Genomic DNA, 20,806 nt, shown 5'->3' on the forward strand with positions numbered 1-20,806 from the left:
ATACTGTTGGTATCAGAATGTGTATTAACTATGTAATGCACTCCACCATTGTCATGTATGTAAGAAATAAATTTTAAAAAGAATGTGTATTGACTAAATTGGAAGTAGTCTTTTTGTATTACAGTAGAAACAAAATTCATTTGTGCTTTTCATCAAGCCATTTTTTTTTTCTCCAGGACTGTAATCAGTTAAAAGATTAGCAAGAATAAAATAAAAGAAGTGCTATATTTTTTTTTTACAAAGCTTTGTACTATATGCTATTTGTTTAACTTTTTTTCTTTTTCTCTCACTTTCTTAATCTGTCCTTGTTTTATAATTGCAAACATGATTTGATGTACATTCAGTATTACATGTAAAAAGATTTATGTATATTTTATATACTTATTATTAAATATATATTTATTATATTTTTATTTTATATACATATTTTTATATGTATAGATGTAAAACACTGATGCATAAATAACACTGGTCTCTTTTGTTTGCATGCATGAAAGTTGTGTGGATCATTACTGAATTCTGATATCTTTTTTAATAATTGGGCAGCAAACTGAGAAAGCAGCTTGTACTTTGTAACAAATCTAGTTAGCCAACAAAGTGAATAAAAGAGAAGTGATACCTAGTAGGTATTCTTAGGGGTAAATTTCTTTTTTGTTAAATAATAAAATGATTATGTGCACATGTTAGTTTGACCACTCAACCACTTTTTAACTTTAATGTTTTGCAATTTCTCCTGTTGCGTGGTCATGCTGAAAGGAGACTTCTGTTAATTTGCTCTTCTGCTTTCCTAACCACGCTGATTTGGCAGCCCTTCACTGCCTCGGTGCAGTCTACATCCTTAGAAAGGGATAGAAGCATCAGGAACATGTACAAAGAAAAGCAACTTAACCTCTTGAATTCTCTAGCTTTTTAGTAGGTTAGAATGCAAATAAGACAATTCTTAACTCAACATTGATGGACCTTTTGCGAATTGTGTTCAAGTTGATTTCCTAAGACAGTCAGTATGAAAACTTTGTACTTTGTAGCATAGTTTGAAGTTTTAACAAAATGATAACAATGAAGGTAACCACATAAGCATAAACTCTAGTACTGTTAAAAAGCAGGGGCTTGCATTGACAAAAAGGAAACATCTTGACAACTGTTTCATAGGCATAAGTTTTGGATGATGCAACTACTTTTATCTTTCTTCCAACAGCATCAGATACCTTGTGCAACATCATTGCTTTAAGTTCCTTCTTCCTTTCTTTTCCCCCACTTTTTCTTTATTTCTACACTCACCCCACCCCCCCTTCCTCAGACACAGAACCACACATGCAGCTACCCAGGGTGGCACAGCACCTCCATTGTCGACCACACCAGACCTCATGGAGACAGTGCACCTGTTTCCTGTTTGGGGGAACACCACTCCACTCCATCTCTGCCAGTGGATCCCAGCTCCCTACCTGAAGAAAGTGCCTCGCCAGCAAGGTGCATGATCGTCCACCAGGGTACCATTCTGGATAATGTTAAGAACCTCTTAGAAGTTGCAGAAACACTCCAATTTATAGATTCTGTAAGTAGAATTACTAAGGCAAGTTAATGTTTCTGGAAGGGATTTAGAAAACTCATTTCATAACTCTTTGCCGTTTTCTATAGTAAATGTTATTGGTCTCAATTCATGTATAGGTAAACGTATGAATTTAGACTTAACAAATATATTTCTGCAGAGATCTCATATCATACCCTACCAAGACAAAAGACAGCTGTTAAACTTTTCCTTCAAAAGGCATATTTAAAAAAAAATAAAGCTTATAAAGCAGGACTCCAGCTATCCTTCAAAGAGCATATTTAAAAATAATAATAATAACAAAGCCAATGACTTATAAAGCAGAACTCCAGCTATGGAATTGGTGTTTGAGTTACTTTTAAAGGATCTTTTATTTTGCTTACTTCTTTGTGCTTCTCTAGAATATTGCTTTGCTTTTGGATAGCATATTAAGAATTATGTTTACTGGGAACTTAAAGCAATCTTCCAGTGTATTTGAAATAATCAGTTCATTGGTAGATGTGGCTTTCTGTATAAAATACCGAACATTAATTATCCGTCTCATTGGTTCACCAAGATAAATCATTCTTAGTGAAACAAACTGGAGTTCAGCCCCCACTCAGCAGACACTCACTTCATTTCCTGGGTTTCCTAGTTGGTTATAAAACATTTATTGTGTACTTGCTGGAAAGGGCATGGATATCGCCACTGTGTGCCTTCTAGAAAGGTTTTCTCTTTGCTCTATATTGCATGTAAATGATAGGATGTCAGGAGCTCCCCACAGCACATCTGTAGGACTAACCTCGAGCAGTTCCTGCTAATGCAGGGTGACAAACGACTGGTACCCTTGCTGCTGGAAAAAGTTCACCATATGGGCCCCAGGTTTTCTGTGCACTTAGCATGTCTTTCTCAGTGCTGTTTCAGGTGATGATGGCACACAACTTGCACACACTGTCTCAGAGTTCTGTGCCTCCCACATTGTTTCAGGATTCTTCATCATGGTGTGATCTCAGCAGTTCTGAATTCTCTGAAGAAGCAGCTTTTCCACCTAGACAGCATTCCGCAGGCAAAGGGCTCCAGCTTCAGCAAAGAGAGGGCAATGGGAATAGCCCTGTAGGAGAGCCTAACCCGAGGGTGAACAACCCTCCCAAGGCTTTACCTCCTGCAAAGCACAGCACAATTCCACTGGTCATCCTTCGAAAAAAGCGGGGCCAGGCCAGCCCCCTAGCCACTGGAGACTCTGGCTCCTTCTTATTTGCTGACGTCAGCAGTGCAAGTCCCAAGCGTTCCCCTGTCAAAAGCCTGCCCTTCTCTCCCTCGCAGGTAGCACACAATTTCTGCACAGCTGTTACTAATTTGCAACAGACACCTGAGCCTTAATAATCTAGAAACTAATCCTTTGGAACAAATGACTACTGCTGCCCTTGCTGATTTCATTCTGGCACTGAATCTAGCTGTGGCTGAGACCTGTTGCCTCTCAGAGCCTAGGCTGGCTGCAGGCTAGCTGATGGTTTTGTCCTGATTCTCTCTTTTACTTTATTTGGAAGATAGTTTGCATGGGATATGCTCTTATTTCCTTCTACCCTAGAATTTATCATTTCTGTCTCTTTCTCTAGTCCTGTGTGATCCCTTTCTTTTAAAATATTAACATGTTTTCTGCCTCTTTGTTCATTTATCATTATGTGATTCACTGACCCCAGAAAGGAGGGAACCAAATTATGAAAACATACCATTTGGGTTGCAACTGGAAATTTAGATTCCAATCTCTCTTTGAGTGGGAAGGTGGAGGGAAAGGATGAGGAACAAACGCTTAAGGAAAATTTAAAATTTTCATCATTGGCTCTTTTGAGTTGTGTCATATTTTACTAGTGAAGCTTTTGCCAAAGAATATTCTCATTTCATATAGTGTTTCTAAGGCATAGAAATTATAGTCTTTATCAGACACTTGTGTTCCTAAATTATTAAAATAATTGAAATTAATAGATAATCTGGCACTTTAAAATGTTTTTCCAATTTTTTCTGTTGCGTTTGTTTGGAGAACAGCTTTAAGTATAAACAAATGATACCTCCACCAAAAAAATATATGTATACATACATATGTATATACATACATATTTGTATATAAGTATATATATATGTACACATATGTGTATATATGTACATGTGTGTGTGTGTGTGTGTGTATAGGGTTTTTTTGTCTGTATTTTCCAAGCAGTGTTTTGCAGAATGTTAGTTCTGCAACATTTTAATAGATGATGTTCTAGAAAAAAGTCTAAGTATATAGGTATGTACATCTGAGAAACATGGACTCAAAGTTAAAAACAGTTTCTTTACACAAGTACCCTGAGTTAGTTTGTTGTCGTCACTATTTTATGTTTTGTTTGTTTTTTGGTTTTGAGACAGGGTCTCATAAGTTGCCCAAGCTCCTATACCCAAGTGATCCTACCTCAGCCTCCTGACTATTAAAAGAAATACTTTATAACCTTTTTAATGTTAGTAAAGGCCATGTCTCATTTTCTTTAATTGCAAGTGTCTTTTATTGATAATATTTTCTTAGGATTTTGCGAGTTTTTCAGTATTGACTCTAGTTTTATTTTGGATGCTCAATTGAAGTAAATTAATACCCTCTTCAACACCATATGATTGTTAACATCTATTATTTTGCATAGTGGGTCAGTAAACCATACTTGCTTATTATCTAGGTGTGATTTTGAAGTTGGGCTGAGTAGAGAATCACTGTTTAATCTAAGTAGTTCTTTTCTCTCTCTCCTGTGTTTAGTTCTTAAACACTTCCAGTAACCATGAAAGCTTAGACTTGGAAACACCTTCTTTAACTTCCACCCCTCTCAATGGTTACAAATTGACTGTTACAACACCGTTTCATAGAGACCAGACTGTGAAAACTCAAAAGGAAAACACCATGTAAGTTCTTGGATCAAGAAAAAAATATTTATTTATCTTGGTTATAACTAATTAATGGAATATAACCCCCAACTATCTGATATATTTGTATGTAAGTAATTTGCTAGTGTATTTATATGTATTAAAAATATTAAATATTCCCAAACAGAATATGTCTGTCCTAGGAATGTTAGAACTAACTAGAAGTAGAAGCTGGGAAAATAAACAAAATTGCCTTTTATAGTTCACTCCAATTTCTGTATATGCAGAGGCAGTTTTAATAAAATGTTTCCATCTATTTTGTTTGTTCATTCAGTCCCTACTGAATTTTTCTCTCACTGAAAAAGATTTTCAGCCTTCTTTCTTCTCTGATTATAAGCTTCAAAATAAGATTGATCGTGGTTCTTTACATAGGTCGTATTTTTACTCTTAAATTTTCTCTGACATCTTCAGAAATATCATATGATTAAAAGCCAAGGTGTGATTAAACAATCATTTTTATTTGATGAAGGCTTAACCTATTCAAAGAAATGGAAGAGAAAATCAGTTTGAATTATAAGAAACCTTTGAAGGAAATCCATTCTTATTACTTCCAAATACAAAAAATAAATTTTAAAAGGTTAACATGTTTTCTAGTGTGAATCTCCTTTTAATGAATATATAAATTGATTTGTCAATGATATCAGATATGGCAAAGTTTATTATAGTTCTTATATAGATTGAGGGCATTTTCCCATATCCTCAGAAACATCAGGAAAGATGAATAATATTTTAGCACTTTTAGTCTTAAGGCTATATAATATTTTGAAATATTATATACTATTATTATATAATATTATATATTATATATAATATTTTGAAGATATGTCTACTATTATCTTCTCCCTAGTGAATGGATATGATTTATAAACATATCCAATTCCGTACCAGTGGTAGAGTTTATTGGAAAAAAATTAAATTTGATAGATAAAACAAAGTGATGAGCATTACATTTCTTTTATATTAAGCCGCTGCTTGTTCTCTTTTTTAAAGGTTTAGAACTCCAGCTATCAAAAGGTCAATCCTAGAAAGCTCGCCAAGAACACCCACACCTTTCAAACATGCACTTGCAGCTCAAGAAATTAAATATGGTCCCCTGAAGATACTAGTAAGTTTTGGAAAAGTCCTTGAGTGTGGTTGACTTATTAGCATAGATAGGAATTTTCCTCTGATGCAAAAATGTCCACTCTTCCCTACAGCCTCAGACGCCGTCTCATCTAGTAGAAGATCTACAGGATGTGATCAAACAAGAGTCAGATGAATCTGGCATTGTTGCTGAGTTTCAAGAGAATGGCCCACCTTTACTGAAGAAAATCAAACAGGAGGTAAGTATAAGACCCTATGGAAGGAACAAGCTGTGACTCCTGCTGCCTTTGTTCTTTCGTGCATTTTGATGTGCCTGGCCTCGATGCTGTGCGACAGCACCACTTCTCATGTAAGATTTTCATACAAGATGCATTCAAAAGGTACTGCCAGAGTGTAGGCAGCAACCTTTCGTTTGGAAAGCCAAGCCACTTCTATCAACTTTATATAGAGAAGATGCTAGGATAAGGGAAAGAGAGGGAAGAAGCTTTTTATTATACTTAAAAATATAGATAGATGATAAATATTCCATTTTCTCTCTCCCTTTTTTAAGGGAATAAGAAACAGTTTATTCTGAGCCAAATATGAATGACTATCACTGGGAACACAAATTCAAGTTACCCTGAATGACATATTCCCTCACTTTCTGAGACCATAGAAAAATAGGAATTCACACTCAAATGGCAGTATTTTAAATTCATAGTATAGAAGAAAGGAGATGTAACCTGCAAGGATCAAAGTAGCTTGTTGGCAAGAGGCATCTCTTAACAAGTTGGATAATTTGCCTCTTGGATTTATTTTCATGCAAGGTTGAATGTTTGAGAGACTGACCAGAAATTTACTACTGAGAATAAATATTTCATGAAAGTAGTACTGGTAGAAATGACAAGCACTTGCTGTTTGCTTTTAGGTAGAATCTCCAACTGATAAAGCGGGAAACTTCTTCTGCTCAAGCCACTGGGAAGGGGACGGTCTGAATGCTCAACTGTTCACACAGGCATCACCTGTGGCAGAGGCACCACCAGTAAGTACCCATACACCAGTGCCCAAGTTGCTCCACTAGTGACTCAGAATCCTATGTGTGGTATGTGGGGCCATTGTGGTTTCAATACTCACTCTTTAGTGCATCTGGTTTCAAAACAGCCTCTCATGCATTTTTTTTAAAAAAAAAAAGATTATTAATGTTAGAATATAAAGTTGAAATTTTTGTTTATGTATTCAAAACAGATTCTGTCTATATTGTTTAGTAGATAAAGACCACAATAGTCTGTACATATCAGTATATGTGGATTTTCTTCCCAAGGTTTGGTTCTGAATACATGGGTGCATAGGGCCAACAGGATTGCCTTGCCTTGGTTCCATCATTTTTCCAGTTTACTATTAGTGAATAGTTGCCCTTATATCTTATGGAGAATCTAAGCAAACAATAATTACTAATACTTATTCAGTATGTATTAAGTGGTGAGTCCTAATCTAATGACTTTAGATGAGTTAATTCATGTAATCCTTGCAGTAACCCTATAAGATTGATAACATTATCACTTCCATTATAGCAACTAGAAAATTTGGTATCTTAGTCATTTATTCAAGTTTATATACCTCACGGGGCTGGTACTGGATTAGAACTCTAAAAATGTGGCTCTGAATTCTAAAAATCCATAGAAGCGTGGCTTTTTGTCATTGAACTATACTGCCTTTAATACAGCTATAAAATATTTCTGTCTCAGTATATGAAATAAACAATCCATATCCAAGAGCTTAGAATATCCTTTAGTTTTAAAAGCATGGACTTATGAATTCATTTAGAAGATGGATTTTAAGTGCATACCCCATGCTTAGAATAAGATGGGACCCAAAGCTTTTTGGGTTCTGGTGGTGTTTGCCACAGTGGTGTGAGGGTTAGTACATCATTGAGTTCTCCTTTTAGCTCACAGGGAAGAAACTTTCTGGAAGATGCCTGTATTTCTTCATGCTAATGAGTACCATCTCATAGTAATCTCCTCTCAACAGTGTTAGGATTGTTGGCTTTCATATTATCCAAGCTCATTTAAATTTCAAATATTTTCTTTCTTTTTAGAATATTCTTACAAGCTCTGTTTTAATGACACCAGTATCAGAAGATGAAGACAATGTTCTCAAAGCATTTACAGCACCTAAAAACAGGTCCCTGGTGAGTCCCTTGCAGGTAATTATTATTCCATCACTGGTGTCTTAAAATTCATTCACTGAAAAACTGTTATATTATTGTTGTTTTTAACATATTAGACATAGAGGAGTGGTGTCTTAAAGTGACATCTAATGTCTAGAAAATCTCTTCTAATTTTTGGTACTACTCATATGAGACAGGCTGGAAATTTTCATGAGAGCTGGTCCCCCAAGCATGATGAAGGAAAACATTTTTTACTGTGACTAAGATCATGGATCACCCTTGGGTCAGTATCTCCTTCCTCTTGAAAACATTTTTTTAAATGTCTACATAGTTTACTTTTTGTTTCAAAATTCTTGTTTTCTATGCTCTATCACTAGACAATCAAAGCTCTGAGATTGGTTAGATTTTAAATGAAATGTGAAGTTATCTAGACAGAAAATAATTGCAATGTATTTGACCATCAGAATAAAAAAAGCAACTGTCAATGCTTGTGACTAATCCATGATGGACCATCTGCTCTCAGGTTTTAATATCAAAGGAGATTTTCCTTATAACCCTGAAGTAGATGTGTGTTGAGAATATACAACAAATTCCCAAACTAATCCGAAGCCAAATGTAAATAAGAATGCAAATTTGTTCCCACAAATTATTTAAAGCAGTTCCCAACATTAACAAGCCAGCTGTAGGGTCCTCCCCTCAGTCCTCCTGTGCTACTCAGAGGAAAACCCCCTCACTCTCCTGCAGATGGAGATTCAGAAGGGGAAAGTCATATTTGATGCTGTAGGTTGCAAGCACTGTAACTGGAGTGGCCTGATCCCTTATAGAACTTTTTTTGTCATAGTCTGGGCCTTCATATTCCAACTTGTGAGCATCTTAAAACTCCCTTCTTAAGTATTTGTGACACTTAGAATTACTTTTAAAAATATGAAAATACAGCTAGAAAGATTGTAGGCACATTTGTTTTTAATTCAGTGAGATCACTTTCCTGTGGCCTCTCTCAGATACCATGTACTTTGGTAAAAGATGTCTGGGGGCTGGAGTGTGGGACAGGGAGTGTCAGAACATGTGGACAGTCAGAAGTTCCAAGTTAGTCAGGCTTGGGCAGGCCTTCTGTGGAGAGGACTCAGCATATCACACAGAATTGAGAGGTGAGAAAATAAACACCATTGGGATGTTAGAGGGGCACTGAAAAGGGATTAGAGGCTTGTCTGGGCAAAGTGGCAGCCATTTCAAAATTTTACCTAGACCTGATCCTGGGTCTACAAGAGAAACCCTTTCTTTGTTTTTCTTTGGTCCTTGGTATCCAGAGCATAGAATTTGACTGATGCTATTAGTATTTTAGTTAGATTAAGAGATGAACTTAATAGTTAAGTTTTATGCATATTTTGTAACCTAGCCTGGGACACAACCTGTATTTGTAGTAGTAGAGAAAAAATGCATTTTAAGCTGATTATGATGGCATATATCTATAATCTCCCAGCTACTCCTGAAACCGAGGCAGGAGGATTGCAGCCTCAGCAACTTAGTGAGACTCTGTCTAAAAAAAAAAAAAAAAAGCTGGGAATTTCCAATACCACAAAAACAAAATGATAAGAGAAAAATGCATTCTGTGTGTCAAACAGCAAGCATGTAAGTATATCTGGAAACAGTAATCATTACCTAAATTGAAAAACCCTGATTATTTTTCTAACATAGAATCCTAATAACTTTTGGCCAATCCAAACACTGTTTAGGCAAAAAACATTCAGAATTGAATATGATGCTGATATAAAATATATGTTATATAAAATATATATTATGAGTAATAATGTCAATATTTATGAAAATAGTTTGATATTTTTTGCCACAGGACTTTTAATGTTATTCAAGTTTTAAAAAATTTTAGTATGGGAATATATTAACATTTAAATTTTATTTAATGAAATATTGGTTATCTTTGAAACTCAAAATTGAGTAGCAGCTCTATTTTGTTAACCTGTGTTTTCTAGTACACAGTGGGTTCTATTTGCACACATTCTAATATCTGAATGCTGAAACTAAGTCCTGTATGTACATTCCATGGTGAAGGTAGTATTTGTCACTTCCAACAACTGAATAATTGAGACATAACAGTCAGTGCTTCTATATATACTGTATGGTTTACTGATTTACATTGATCAAATATTTTTAATAGTCTGCTATAACAGATAACTCAATTTGTTTTATGTCATGGAGCCTAGCTTCTGATACTACAGAAATGTGTGATTTCTAAAATGTTTCAAACTTTTGGGCTAAACACTGGAAGTTGTATCAAGCAATTCTAACTATTGAAACACTTACTACCAATATTTCATATAATCTTGATTCAAAATATTATATAATAATTCCCTCTATCCAAGGAGTATGTGTTTCCAAGACTCCTGGGTGTGCCTGAACAATGGATAGTGCCAAATCCTATACACTCTGATTTTTCTACACACACACACACATACTCACACACAGATGATAATTTATAAGTTAGGCATAATAAGAGATTAATAACAATAAAATAGGAGAAGTATAACATTATACTGTAATAAAAGTTATTTAAAAATCATGAATTTTTTTCTGGATTTTCTGTTTAATAATTTCAGACCATGGTTAACTCTATGTAACTGAAATTACAGAAAGCAAAACCAAGAATAGGGGGAAACCACTGTTTGTGTTTTCATGCATTTTTGTGATTTGCTTGTTTAAAACATAATGCCATTCCATATATTTCCACTGATAATCCAATTTGACCTAATAATGCACAGTTTTCACACATGGTATTTTTGAAGGCATTTTGCATTCATTAAATGAGCTGGCTATTAACTTAAGAGTACTTCATACAGTCTATAACTTTTGTAATTCGTACTTATGTCAAATACTAACTGGAATTTTGAACAAGCCATCCAGATATTTTTGTCATAGCAATACTTTTAATTGAAACAAAGTATGATTCCCCAAATATTTTAAAATTTGAATACCTCTAAAATGTAAAATATTTGCCACTTATATAGTGCAGTAGGTTTTACATCTTATTTTCCAAATAACTTTGCTTAGGCACAAGAGCAGTTTATTTAACACTATAGTAACTGGAATTCTGTGCTCAGTCATTCGAGTTTTAATCATCCTTGCCTAATTATGCCAATAAGGTTTTTGATAGAGCAATTAGTAAACTTTTTAAGACCCATACACTAGGTCTTTATGGTTTTGCTTCTAATATATATAAGAATACACATGTTTATAAATTTGTATAAGTTACATCTGATATTTTAAAATTAGAAATGCAGATTGGCTGGAGATGTAGCTCAGTAGTGGAGTACTTACCTAATGTGTGAAAGGCCGTGGGTTCAATCCCCAGCACCACCAAAAAAATGGAAGCAAAGCAATGAAAGAAGCTGTGAGTTTTGTTATGATATGCTGTGTTCCTAACAATTATTAACATTTACCTTTATCAAAAGTCTTTAATGAAGTATTTTAAATTCCAGACAATATAACATTCTAGTCTTATGTACTTGCAGAGTATATCTAAATATAGAACACCTTTTTAAACAACCTAATACTATTATCACACATTATTAACAATAATTTATATTCTAATTCCTAGGGCATATTTCAATTTTCTTATCAATCAAAAAAATGATATTTGCTTGTATGATCAAAATTGAAACAACTTCACACACTGTATTTGGTTTTTAGGTCTCTTAAATGTCTTCTAATTGCTAGCCCAGTGCTTTCCAAAAGAAACTCTGCAGTGATGGAAATGTCTAATATGCTGCTGTCCAGTTTGATAGCCACTAGTCATATGTACTTATAATGTGACTTGTATCACTGGAGAACAGAATTTTCGATTTTATTTATTTTAAGTGACTTTAATAAACACATTTCCTCATTCTCTTCTTGGAATCAGCCATTTCCCCCAAGGTGCTCTTAGTCATTTCAGTGGGAAATTGTATGCAGAGATCAAAATCAGGGTGCTAAGTATGCCCATGGTTATGTGGATTGTCATTGACACACAATGAATAATAACTCAGAACTTTCCATATATCCCCTGATCTAAAATCTGTATGTAGATTAAATTAGTTAACTTAAATAAGTAGAGGCTTAAATAGAGGTTGTTATGCACAATCTTGTTATGTTTGTTTCTTAACTTGTTGTTCTTTCAAACACTTGTGACATCCTGGGCTATGTGATACTTAATCTTTTTCCAAAGAATTTGTGGTAGCTGCACAATCCTAATTGTATTTCTCTGTTTTTAAAGATGCTTTAATTTTAAACTATAAAAGCAAACATAGTGGCTGGGGATGTATCTTAGTGGTAAAGCACTTGCCTAATATGCTTGAGATCTTAGGTTTGATTCCCAGCATTGAAGAAAAACAAAAATCAAACAGTATCCTTAAAGTAAAATGTTCTGAGACATTTTGATATTTCTTTTTCTTGCATGGTTCATTATATTTGAGATTTTCACATTGTGCCATTGCCAGTACTCAGCCTTTCCCTCAAATTGTGTAAGGTAGAGATGGAGTCTAGAATCTTCTAAAATGCTCACAAATGTGAGGTAGTAGCAAAAATATTCAGCTTAGAAAGCTTGCTATTTGAGTAGGAAAGACAAATTCACTGTGAAATACCACTGGATTCTACCATTCAGAAATTACCCTGAGAGATACTGAGGCAGACATGCAGAGAAAAGACAAGGAGAAAACTCTGCCTATTTTCCTCAATATGCTTTCAATTTGTTGTACATGTTGAAATAAATACATTATGCTAATAAATATTTCTTAAGGTAGACATTTTACAAGTTATAACCTCCTGAACTTCTGTATTTTTCTCTTAAATTATAATTTCCTTTTATTCTTATTTAAAACTCAAGTGTAAAAGATATGTTCATATGCTTTTTACTCACTCACTTTCCTCTTTTTTGTAACCACAGAATGACAGCCTTAAATTTTAATTTCCTGACTTGGCTTGTCATGGCCTCACTTTTTTAAAACAGTGAATTTAATTTAAGTAAATTTCCCAATTATTTCCCCATTATTATTAAACACATTTATACAACGTCAAAAAAATTTAAAATATTATTACTAGAAATTAAAACTCACTTTCAACCTTGGATTTTAAGTTCTGTGTGTTTTGGATTGCTCCCACCACTATATGATTTATTTGTGATAAATTCATTATTTTATATATTAAATTCATTCAAGTAGGAAATGGTGGAGTCCAGATCAGAACCCAGGTTCTGTTGCTCACATATGAGTTCTGATCTGGACTCCACCATTTCCTACTTGAATGAATTTAATTCATTAAATTAATTAAATTGTTTTCTTTATAAACTGGGGAACATGGCATGACCTCCACTCATCACATAAAGTTACTATGAATATCAAATGGACCTAATATTGCTTTCAAGATGGCGGCACACCAGTGTCTGGTGCTCAATGGCAGCACAACGTCTCTGCCCTTAAAAAGGCAGGTAAGAAGACCTCACCAATGGCCTGGTCTTCTTTTCAGCTAAGGTATATTATTTCCTCTAGCGTAGTAGTCCCTGATCCATTCTTACAGAAGAATGTCAGTGGACCAGAGATAACCATTTCAACTAGTTCTCTGAAATAAAGGCCCTCAGACCTCTTCGTATTATGGAGACAAAACAGCTGATTTATAGGTTTTCTTTTCCTTTCTGCTGCACTGGCATGGAAACAGTCTGCTTGTGATAGAGATCTTTCTGAGTGTTGACTTAGTATGCCTTATTGATCTGTTCCCCTGGATGTCTCCACACTCATTTGCTTCTCCTTTTGGTCACTTTTTTCCACTTACCCCAGCAAAAATTCATGTAGCTGTCAGTAGTATTTTCAGTAACCTGCCTTTTAATAAATGTTATAAGTTAAGCAAATTTTCTCTGTGAGGTTTTGAGGTTGAACTGAGAAAGGCTAAATGAAGGGAGAAGCTGCATTAAGCCCAGAGTCAGGGTACCCTGACCAAACATTATAAGAAGTGAATTTTTCATTTGTTTTGGTGACATTGAGAATAAACACTCTGAGATAGAATCTTCTTTAGGGACGCCAGCAAAGACAGAATTGCTTTACAGCAATTTGGCACTTGTCTTAATCTTAGTAGTCTGGAACTAATGTGGCCAAGGAAAAAGTTGTTCTTTCAAACACTTGTGACACCCTGGGCTATGTGATATAAACTGTTGGGAAGTCTATAAACATGAGATAAAGAGACCTCTAAAGACATCCGGGACAAACTCCATAGCTGGGAAGGGCCCATCTCCGTTAGCTATTATTTATTTTGGTTTGGGAAATGGAGGCCTTGGTGAATGAGGCATCTTCCATCTGGGCCTTTAATCACCTAAATTTTAAGACTCTTTCCTGTGAAAAATCAGCAACTCTGAAGTTGGAGACATTTAATTGCTTTGTTCTGGAATAGGTAAATATGTTGTTAAGCACCTGAGGTCCTTTTTTTTTTTTCTTCTTTTTAAATATACATGACAGTAGAGTGTATTTTGACATACTATATATATATATATATATATATATATAATACCTTATTCTAATTAGGATCCCATTCTTATGGTTGTACATGATGTGGAATTATACTGGTAATATATTCATATATTATTCTATATCTTTCTTATTTCCATCCTTCCTCCCTTACCTTCCTTTCCCCTTTTCCAATCAAATGGAGTTCTATTCTTCCCCTCCCCACCTTCCCTTGTTGTGGATTAGCATCCACATGTCAGAGAGAACATTTGGCCTTTAGTTTTCTTGGGACTGGCTTATTTCACTTAGCATGATATTCTCCAGTCCCATCCATTTACTGGCAAATGACATAGGGAAATATACAAAGGAAAGTTTAATATCCATTGGCCCTACCTTAGCAACACTTCTGCTGAAGTGTAAAGTCAGGGATCTGACTTCAAGATATCACCAAAGATTTCAATATTACCTCTTACAACTAATACATTGTAAAAAGATGTCCCTCTGGCAAGGAATCCGGATCTTTGGAATTTTTGTCCAGTATAAGGGCTTTCTTCAGATAAGCTAAATAGTATAATCAAAAAATTCTTACTTCTTATTCTTTCATACACCATTTATACTGGCTTACTATTATAAAACAAAACAAAATAAAAGCATAATACCATCTCACCAGTTTGATATTCCAGAATATTTTTTAGGTTTGTAAGAATTTCTTATGAAGTCTTCAAATTGTAAAACACAGGTTCTTGACATCAGTAAATGTTGTGTGAAGCTGCTATCTAAATATGATCATAATAGCAGGTGTTCAGTGTGATGAAAAATACCTAAGATTCTAAATGAAATTGTGAAGATAATCTAATTCTGACAGAAAACCACCTGTGGACATGGTCTTTTCTCATTTCACTTCTTATGTTTTCTAGGAAGGATCTGGGTATTTATTCAAAGTGCTTCAACAGGATATCCCAGTTAAAGCTTTGACAGACTGTTTATAGTTCATTTCTGCCCAGGGGCAATGAAAGGCACATTGCAGGATAAGCAAGGTGACTCCTCAGCAATGGGAGGAGGATGTGTGGGTAGGATTATTAATGTTGAAATGAATTAGGATGGTGTGACATGTCTGAAATAGCACCATGGGTTAGTAATGGAACAAGAATTCAGAGGCAGACATCTGTAATGCTTATCAGTTCCCTCATGTAAACAAAACTAAAATTTAGGTAGAGGGAATAAGGAGGATGCACAAAGATATATATGACAGTATTAAAAAATATTCTTCTAGCACAAGGTCATTTGATATTTTTCAAAGCTATTCTGTTTAAAAGTTGGTGTAGGGCCCTGGGTTTAAGGTAGGAAGGGAGAAAGAGAGCCATTCTTTTTTACCTGAGTGCTCAACCTTCTGATCTTTGTGATTACACCATCAGTATGTGTCTGTTCTGACCAGTGTTGTCATGTTCATTGTTGAAAGCTGTTCTTGCTTTGTGCTCTCAGTATAGAAAGGGGGATTCCTGGCTCACCTTGCTGGCTTTTTTTGTTACTGTACACAGTGGCTAATACATCCCAGTATTTGTCTATCCTGGGAGAATCAGGTGTTCCTGGCCCATCCCAGGCTCTAAGCATCAGGGTTATATGTCCAAGGAATTAGAATATTTCAGTCATTTTCATTAGTTTCTTAGTACATTCTCTTTTGTCTTAAGAGAAGCTGATTATTTAAAAGTTCTCTCCAAACACTAACTAAAAATATACGGCACCTTCTTTATATCAATGTCATTTTACATATCTAGTCCTGGAGGAAGAACCACATGTGAATCAAGTGATGAACCATGTGGGGAATCTGTCAAAAATCACAGTCACATGTCAAATTGAAAATATATGAAGTTGGAAATGTAGTATGTTGAAAATCCTTAGTGTTAGATTCTCCTGAACAGACTGGGAGTTCTGAGTCAACCTGAATATGATGAGACAAGGATCGGAACTTGACCTTTACCGGGAGGTGTAGGAAAAGCAAATACGATTATTTTAAGATACTTTAATTTACACATTTGGAAAATGCATTTTATATTAATTGAAGCCCGGCTAAGTAGAAATATTCTTAATCACAGAAAAACAGAAATAATCCTCTTGTTTGCTGTTCAATTCTTTATCTGTTCTCACTTTCCTTCTTCTTATCCCTTCATTTGCTTCAATATATGTATTTTCTTGCATAGATTTCTATGTAAATTTTAAATATACATATAAAATATTAGTATATGAAGATATTCATTCTGCTTCCTTATTTGTCGCTTATTTTAATATCTGTCCTCTGGCCAGGCATGGTGGGGCATGCCTGTAATACCAGTGAGTCTGGAAGCTGAGACAGGAGGATTGCAAGTTTGAAGCTCTAAGCAACTTAGTGAGACCCTAATACTCAAAATAAAATGAAATAAAATAAAAAGGGCTGGGGATGTGGCTCAGTGGTTAAGCACCCCTGTGTTCAAACCCCAGTACCCCTTACCACACCCCCAATATCCATGCTCGTTGATGTGTGCATCTATCTATGCATTGCTTCTAAGAACAGCCCTAAATAACTTAGTGGTAGATAAACCATACTGACCTTTGACCTCACAGGTAGCACCTGCATATCCCATTTTGCCACAATGACTGCTCAATAATTTAAAAAGATAACATTACATTTTATTTTTTAAAATCAATCACATGTGTCAATTTAGTGTTCCAGTTAGAAAATTTTAGCAATAACATATAAGCAATCAATAAAACTAAAATGTATAATTTGAATGGATAGATAGATATATACCAGAAAAACATGTGTATTTAATCCACATGCTCAAGTCTAGGGAAACATCATTTACTCAGAACTGATTCAAAGAATGCTGTAACTACCATGGTGATTTTGGTCAGGAAAATAGTAAATATGACTCCGTGTGAGAATCAACCCAGAATACCTATCTATCATCTTTATCTTGTCATTTTTGTGATCCACAGTTCCTGGGAATACTAGGATAATCCATTTTGCTATGCAGTGTTTCAAGTTACATATGGAGCTACTGAGCTTTCAAAGTAAACATGTGTACTCAACTGTGCTATTTACATTGGTGGGAAAATGGCACAGCTAAGAAACTCAGGAAGGACTAAGAAACTTCCTGAGTTTCTTAGTCCTAAAGAAGAATATGACACTGCAGATCTTATACCACTGGAACTTTGTTCATGTCTGGTCACTACTATACCAGTACATTGTTCAATCAAAATTATCAGACCTCTTTGCTAAAAAGTCTGATGACCCTCACACCCCACCTCCATACTTCCTCCTGGATCCCAAATCCCTGGTGACTGAGTCTCCAAATTGCCTATCAAGACACTTGCATTCTTCCTGATGAGAGCTCTCCTGGAAGCAGCATCTTGCACTCATTAGGGGTATGAGCTCCTGAATCCCACCCAAGGTCAAATTCACAAACCACAGGTGGTTTGTTTGTTTGTTTTGTGAGAGTTAAATGTGATGAGACTTGTGAAACTGTAAGATGAGTTGGCAGCATAGAGTAAGGGCTTTTGAAACTCTAAGATGAGTTGGCAGCACAGAGTAGGATGCCATCATTTAACCACTGTATCCCTTTCTCTCCCCTGCTCCCCCATACTCCCCACCAACAGTGCACAGATTGCAGATTCCTGCCTCTTTCTTGCTCTCTCTCCACAAGGATTACACTCCTGTTTTTCCACCTGTCTATCTTGACTGTGCCTGTTCTTGCCCTTCCCCTACAGCAGTGCCCCAGCACTCCCTCCGTCTTCCATCCTCTGTTCACCTGCACTACATCCCCCGCTCCCTAGTTGGTTCCACCTGTTGAGAAATACCTTTGCATTTGTTCTCTTTAAGGACACTTTAGGTTCTGGAAAGCAAAGGCTTTCTTTTTCTTCTTTTGTCCCTTGGAAGATAATTCCTTTTAGATCAGGAGTAGTGCTTTTTCCTGAGCCACTGGCTTCTTTTGACTTTAAGGTACCAAATCTTACACCTGCTTATGTTTGTTTCCCTCTGCACTGACTGCTGTAGAGCCCAGGTTCAAACTGGTAGCCTACATCTCTCTGGGGCACTGCATTTGGTGACGTTTTGTGTACAAATCTTGCCCTGTTTCATATTATTTATTTTATGCATGTTGATTCCCTGTGATCTTGCTTTCTGCACTTTTATAGCCCTGTTGTATTTATTTTGTAACCGTATTAAATCCCTTTGGGAACTAAGTGGGACATAAATACTTTCCTAAATACTAAAGACTTTACTTTGGGGCAACATGGAGTGTGTCTTTAAAAAATTAAGCCGTACTGAGGGTTGAGGGTGTAGCTCAGTGGTAGAACACTTGCCTAGCATGTGGGTGAGGCCCTGGGTTTGATCCCCAACACGCAAAAAATTAAATAAAAATTAAGCTATACTGTGAAACAGATATTTCTAAATTAATTATGAAAAGATATAGTAGCAGATGCTTAGCAGATGTTGATCAATTCCTTCACCTACATGAGCTTCATGGCCCCAGCACTCACCAGTTTGCTTAGTGAGTAAATGCCCAGGCAATGTCTGGAGAATTATGCTTGTTCTTGTCTCCAGCCTCAAGGCATTCCAGTATGAAGCCGTGGCCCCATCTTATGAAATCAGTTGGAGTGGGGTTTCCTTCCTAGGAGTGAGCAGTTCTGACCATCAATGTCACTTAAGGATGCTGGATTTCTGGATGTCAAGGAGTTGAAATCTGTCCACAAAGGCTTCCTGGTGTCAACCACTTGCCTCTGGCATCCAAAATGTGGCAGCTGGCCCTTCTGGGATTGTGAATCCCTTTTGGACTCTCTGTGTGTGCTTCCTGGTCTCACCCTGCTGTCACCCTCTTCCCCCCTCAGCCTTGTAGCAGCGCCTGGGAACCCACATCCTGTGGAAAGATGGAGGATCAGATGACGGCTTCCGGTCAGGCTCGCAAATATGTGAACGCGTTCTCAGCCCGGACTCTGGTTATGTGAGACGTTTCCAGAAAAGCATTATGATTTTCAGAACACTTCAAGTTGACTTGGGATATGTCATTCCTCGACATGAAACTTTTCATGATTGGGTGAAGAATCTATTTTTGTTGTGGTACAACAGTTGAGAGCAGCACCAAGTGCATAAGCGCATTTAGTTGGATGAAATCTTATTAGATTTCACTCAACTAAAAGGATTTTTTTTAAATAAATAAATAACGGTCTTACCTAAATTATTAGGTAATGAATTGTAACCAGTTGTTATTATCTTGTGCAGATTTTTTTAAAAAAGCATAAAATGATTTATCTGTATTTTAGAGGATCCAACAGATCAGTATTTTTGCCTATGATGAGTTTTTTGAAATTTTACACAAGAGGTACTCCAGTATTTCTCTTTTCTCAATCACTAAACATATGAATAGATTTTTTTTTAAATCAGTAAAAGCATTACTATAAATGTTGAAAAATATCACGAGACAATAGAGATTGTTAATGCTCATTTATGGTTCATAACATTGGAGGTACATTAATTGTACTAAACCATTTTGAGTTTTTTTAGCTTGCTTTAAAAATTATTACTGTATGAAATAGTTTTATAAAAAATTATATTTTTATTCAGTAATTTAATTTTGTAAATGCCAAATGAAAAATGTGTTTTGCTGCTATGGTCTTAGCCTGTAGACATGCTGCTAGTGTCAGAGGAGCAGTAGAGCTTGGTTGAAAAGAAAAAAAAAAAACTTGGTGTTAGGTAATTGACTATGCACTAGTATTTCCGACCTGTTTTATTTTTTTATATGTATACATTTTTTTTCCTTTTGTAATACATTGGAAAACTTGTTTGGGAGATTTTGCATTTGTTGTTGTGTGTGTGTGTGGTTTTTTGTTTTTTTTTTTTTGTAATTGTTGGTTTAAAAAAGCATGCATTGCACTTCTTTTTTTGGGAGATCTGTGTTGTCAATGTCCTATGTTTTGTTTTGATTTCAACCCCTGACTGTTCTTTAATTCAGGGATTCTGAGTTCCATCAACATCCCCCAGGGTTTCTAAGTGTATGGTTTCGGAACTGCCTCACAGATACTACGTTTGCAGCTGGGGGAGACGAAGACTGAGGTCAATAGTCAGTTTCTGCCTTAAGAACATTCAGTGCAAGATGGCCAGCACTGAACTTTTGATATGACAGTGTACTTACTGCCTTGTAGCAAAATAAAGCTGTGCCCTTATTTTACTTATTTTTGACTTCTCTCTTATTTATGATTGTGAATGTAGTTATAATTTTTTCAACAGAATGAATTCCATGCACTTTTCCTTTCAAAAATTTGCACGCTATCTGAGCTTCATTGGAAGAAGCAAGATTCATTACTATGGAGAAAGAAGAACAAGCAAACCAAATTAAATCATTCATAAAATAGTTATAGTGACAACTGAGAAGAACCTTCCAAAATATATCAGTAGAGGTTCTGGCAGCTTTTTAGTTGGGATAATGCAAAAAGAGTTCATTTATGAAAGTACCCATATCACAGATATGAGTAGGGTGTAGTAGAGCCAATTGCAGGCTTAAACTTAGGGGTCACTTTATAATTATTAACATAAATTAATGGCAAGAGTGAACTCAATGTTATATAAAATTAAAATACATATTTACTTTCTCAATAAGT

General features: G+C 35.5%; 1 protein-coding gene across 3 annotated transcripts in view; it reads left to right on the forward strand.

Moving 5' to 3' along the window:
• Window positions 1-20,380, forward strand: part of Myb (MYB proto-oncogene, transcription factor) — a 32,780-nt gene extending 12,400 nt beyond the window's left edge. Inside the window, exons 9-16 of one of the 3 annotated variants that reach the window (XM_048798666.1) lie at window positions 1,298-1,552; window positions 2,513-2,848; window positions 4,305-4,447; window positions 5,459-5,573; window positions 5,665-5,790; window positions 6,459-6,572; window positions 7,626-7,733; window positions 19,040-20,380. In XM_048798666.1, coding sequence (XP_048654623.1) covers window positions 1,298-1,552; window positions 2,513-2,848; window positions 4,305-4,447; window positions 5,459-5,573; window positions 5,665-5,790; window positions 6,459-6,572; window positions 7,626-7,733; window positions 19,040-19,156 — 1,314 coding nt within the window. In that variant the 3' untranslated portion in view covers window positions 19,157-20,380. The remainder of the gene's footprint in view (window positions 1-1,297; window positions 1,553-2,512; window positions 2,849-4,304; window positions 4,448-5,458; window positions 5,574-5,664; window positions 5,791-6,458; window positions 6,573-7,625; window positions 7,734-19,039) is intronic. The other 2 variants (XM_048798672.1, XM_048798679.1) reach the window with 2 other exon arrangements.
• The last annotated feature ends 426 nt before the right edge of the window (window positions 20,381-20,806 follow it).

This window comes from Marmota marmota, unplaced genomic scaffold (genome assembly GCF_001458135.2).
Source record: "Marmota marmota marmota unplaced genomic scaffold, marMar, whole genome shotgun sequence".
In the NCBI taxonomy this organism is placed as follows: Eukaryota; Metazoa; Chordata; class Mammalia; order Rodentia; family Sciuridae; genus Marmota; species Marmota marmota.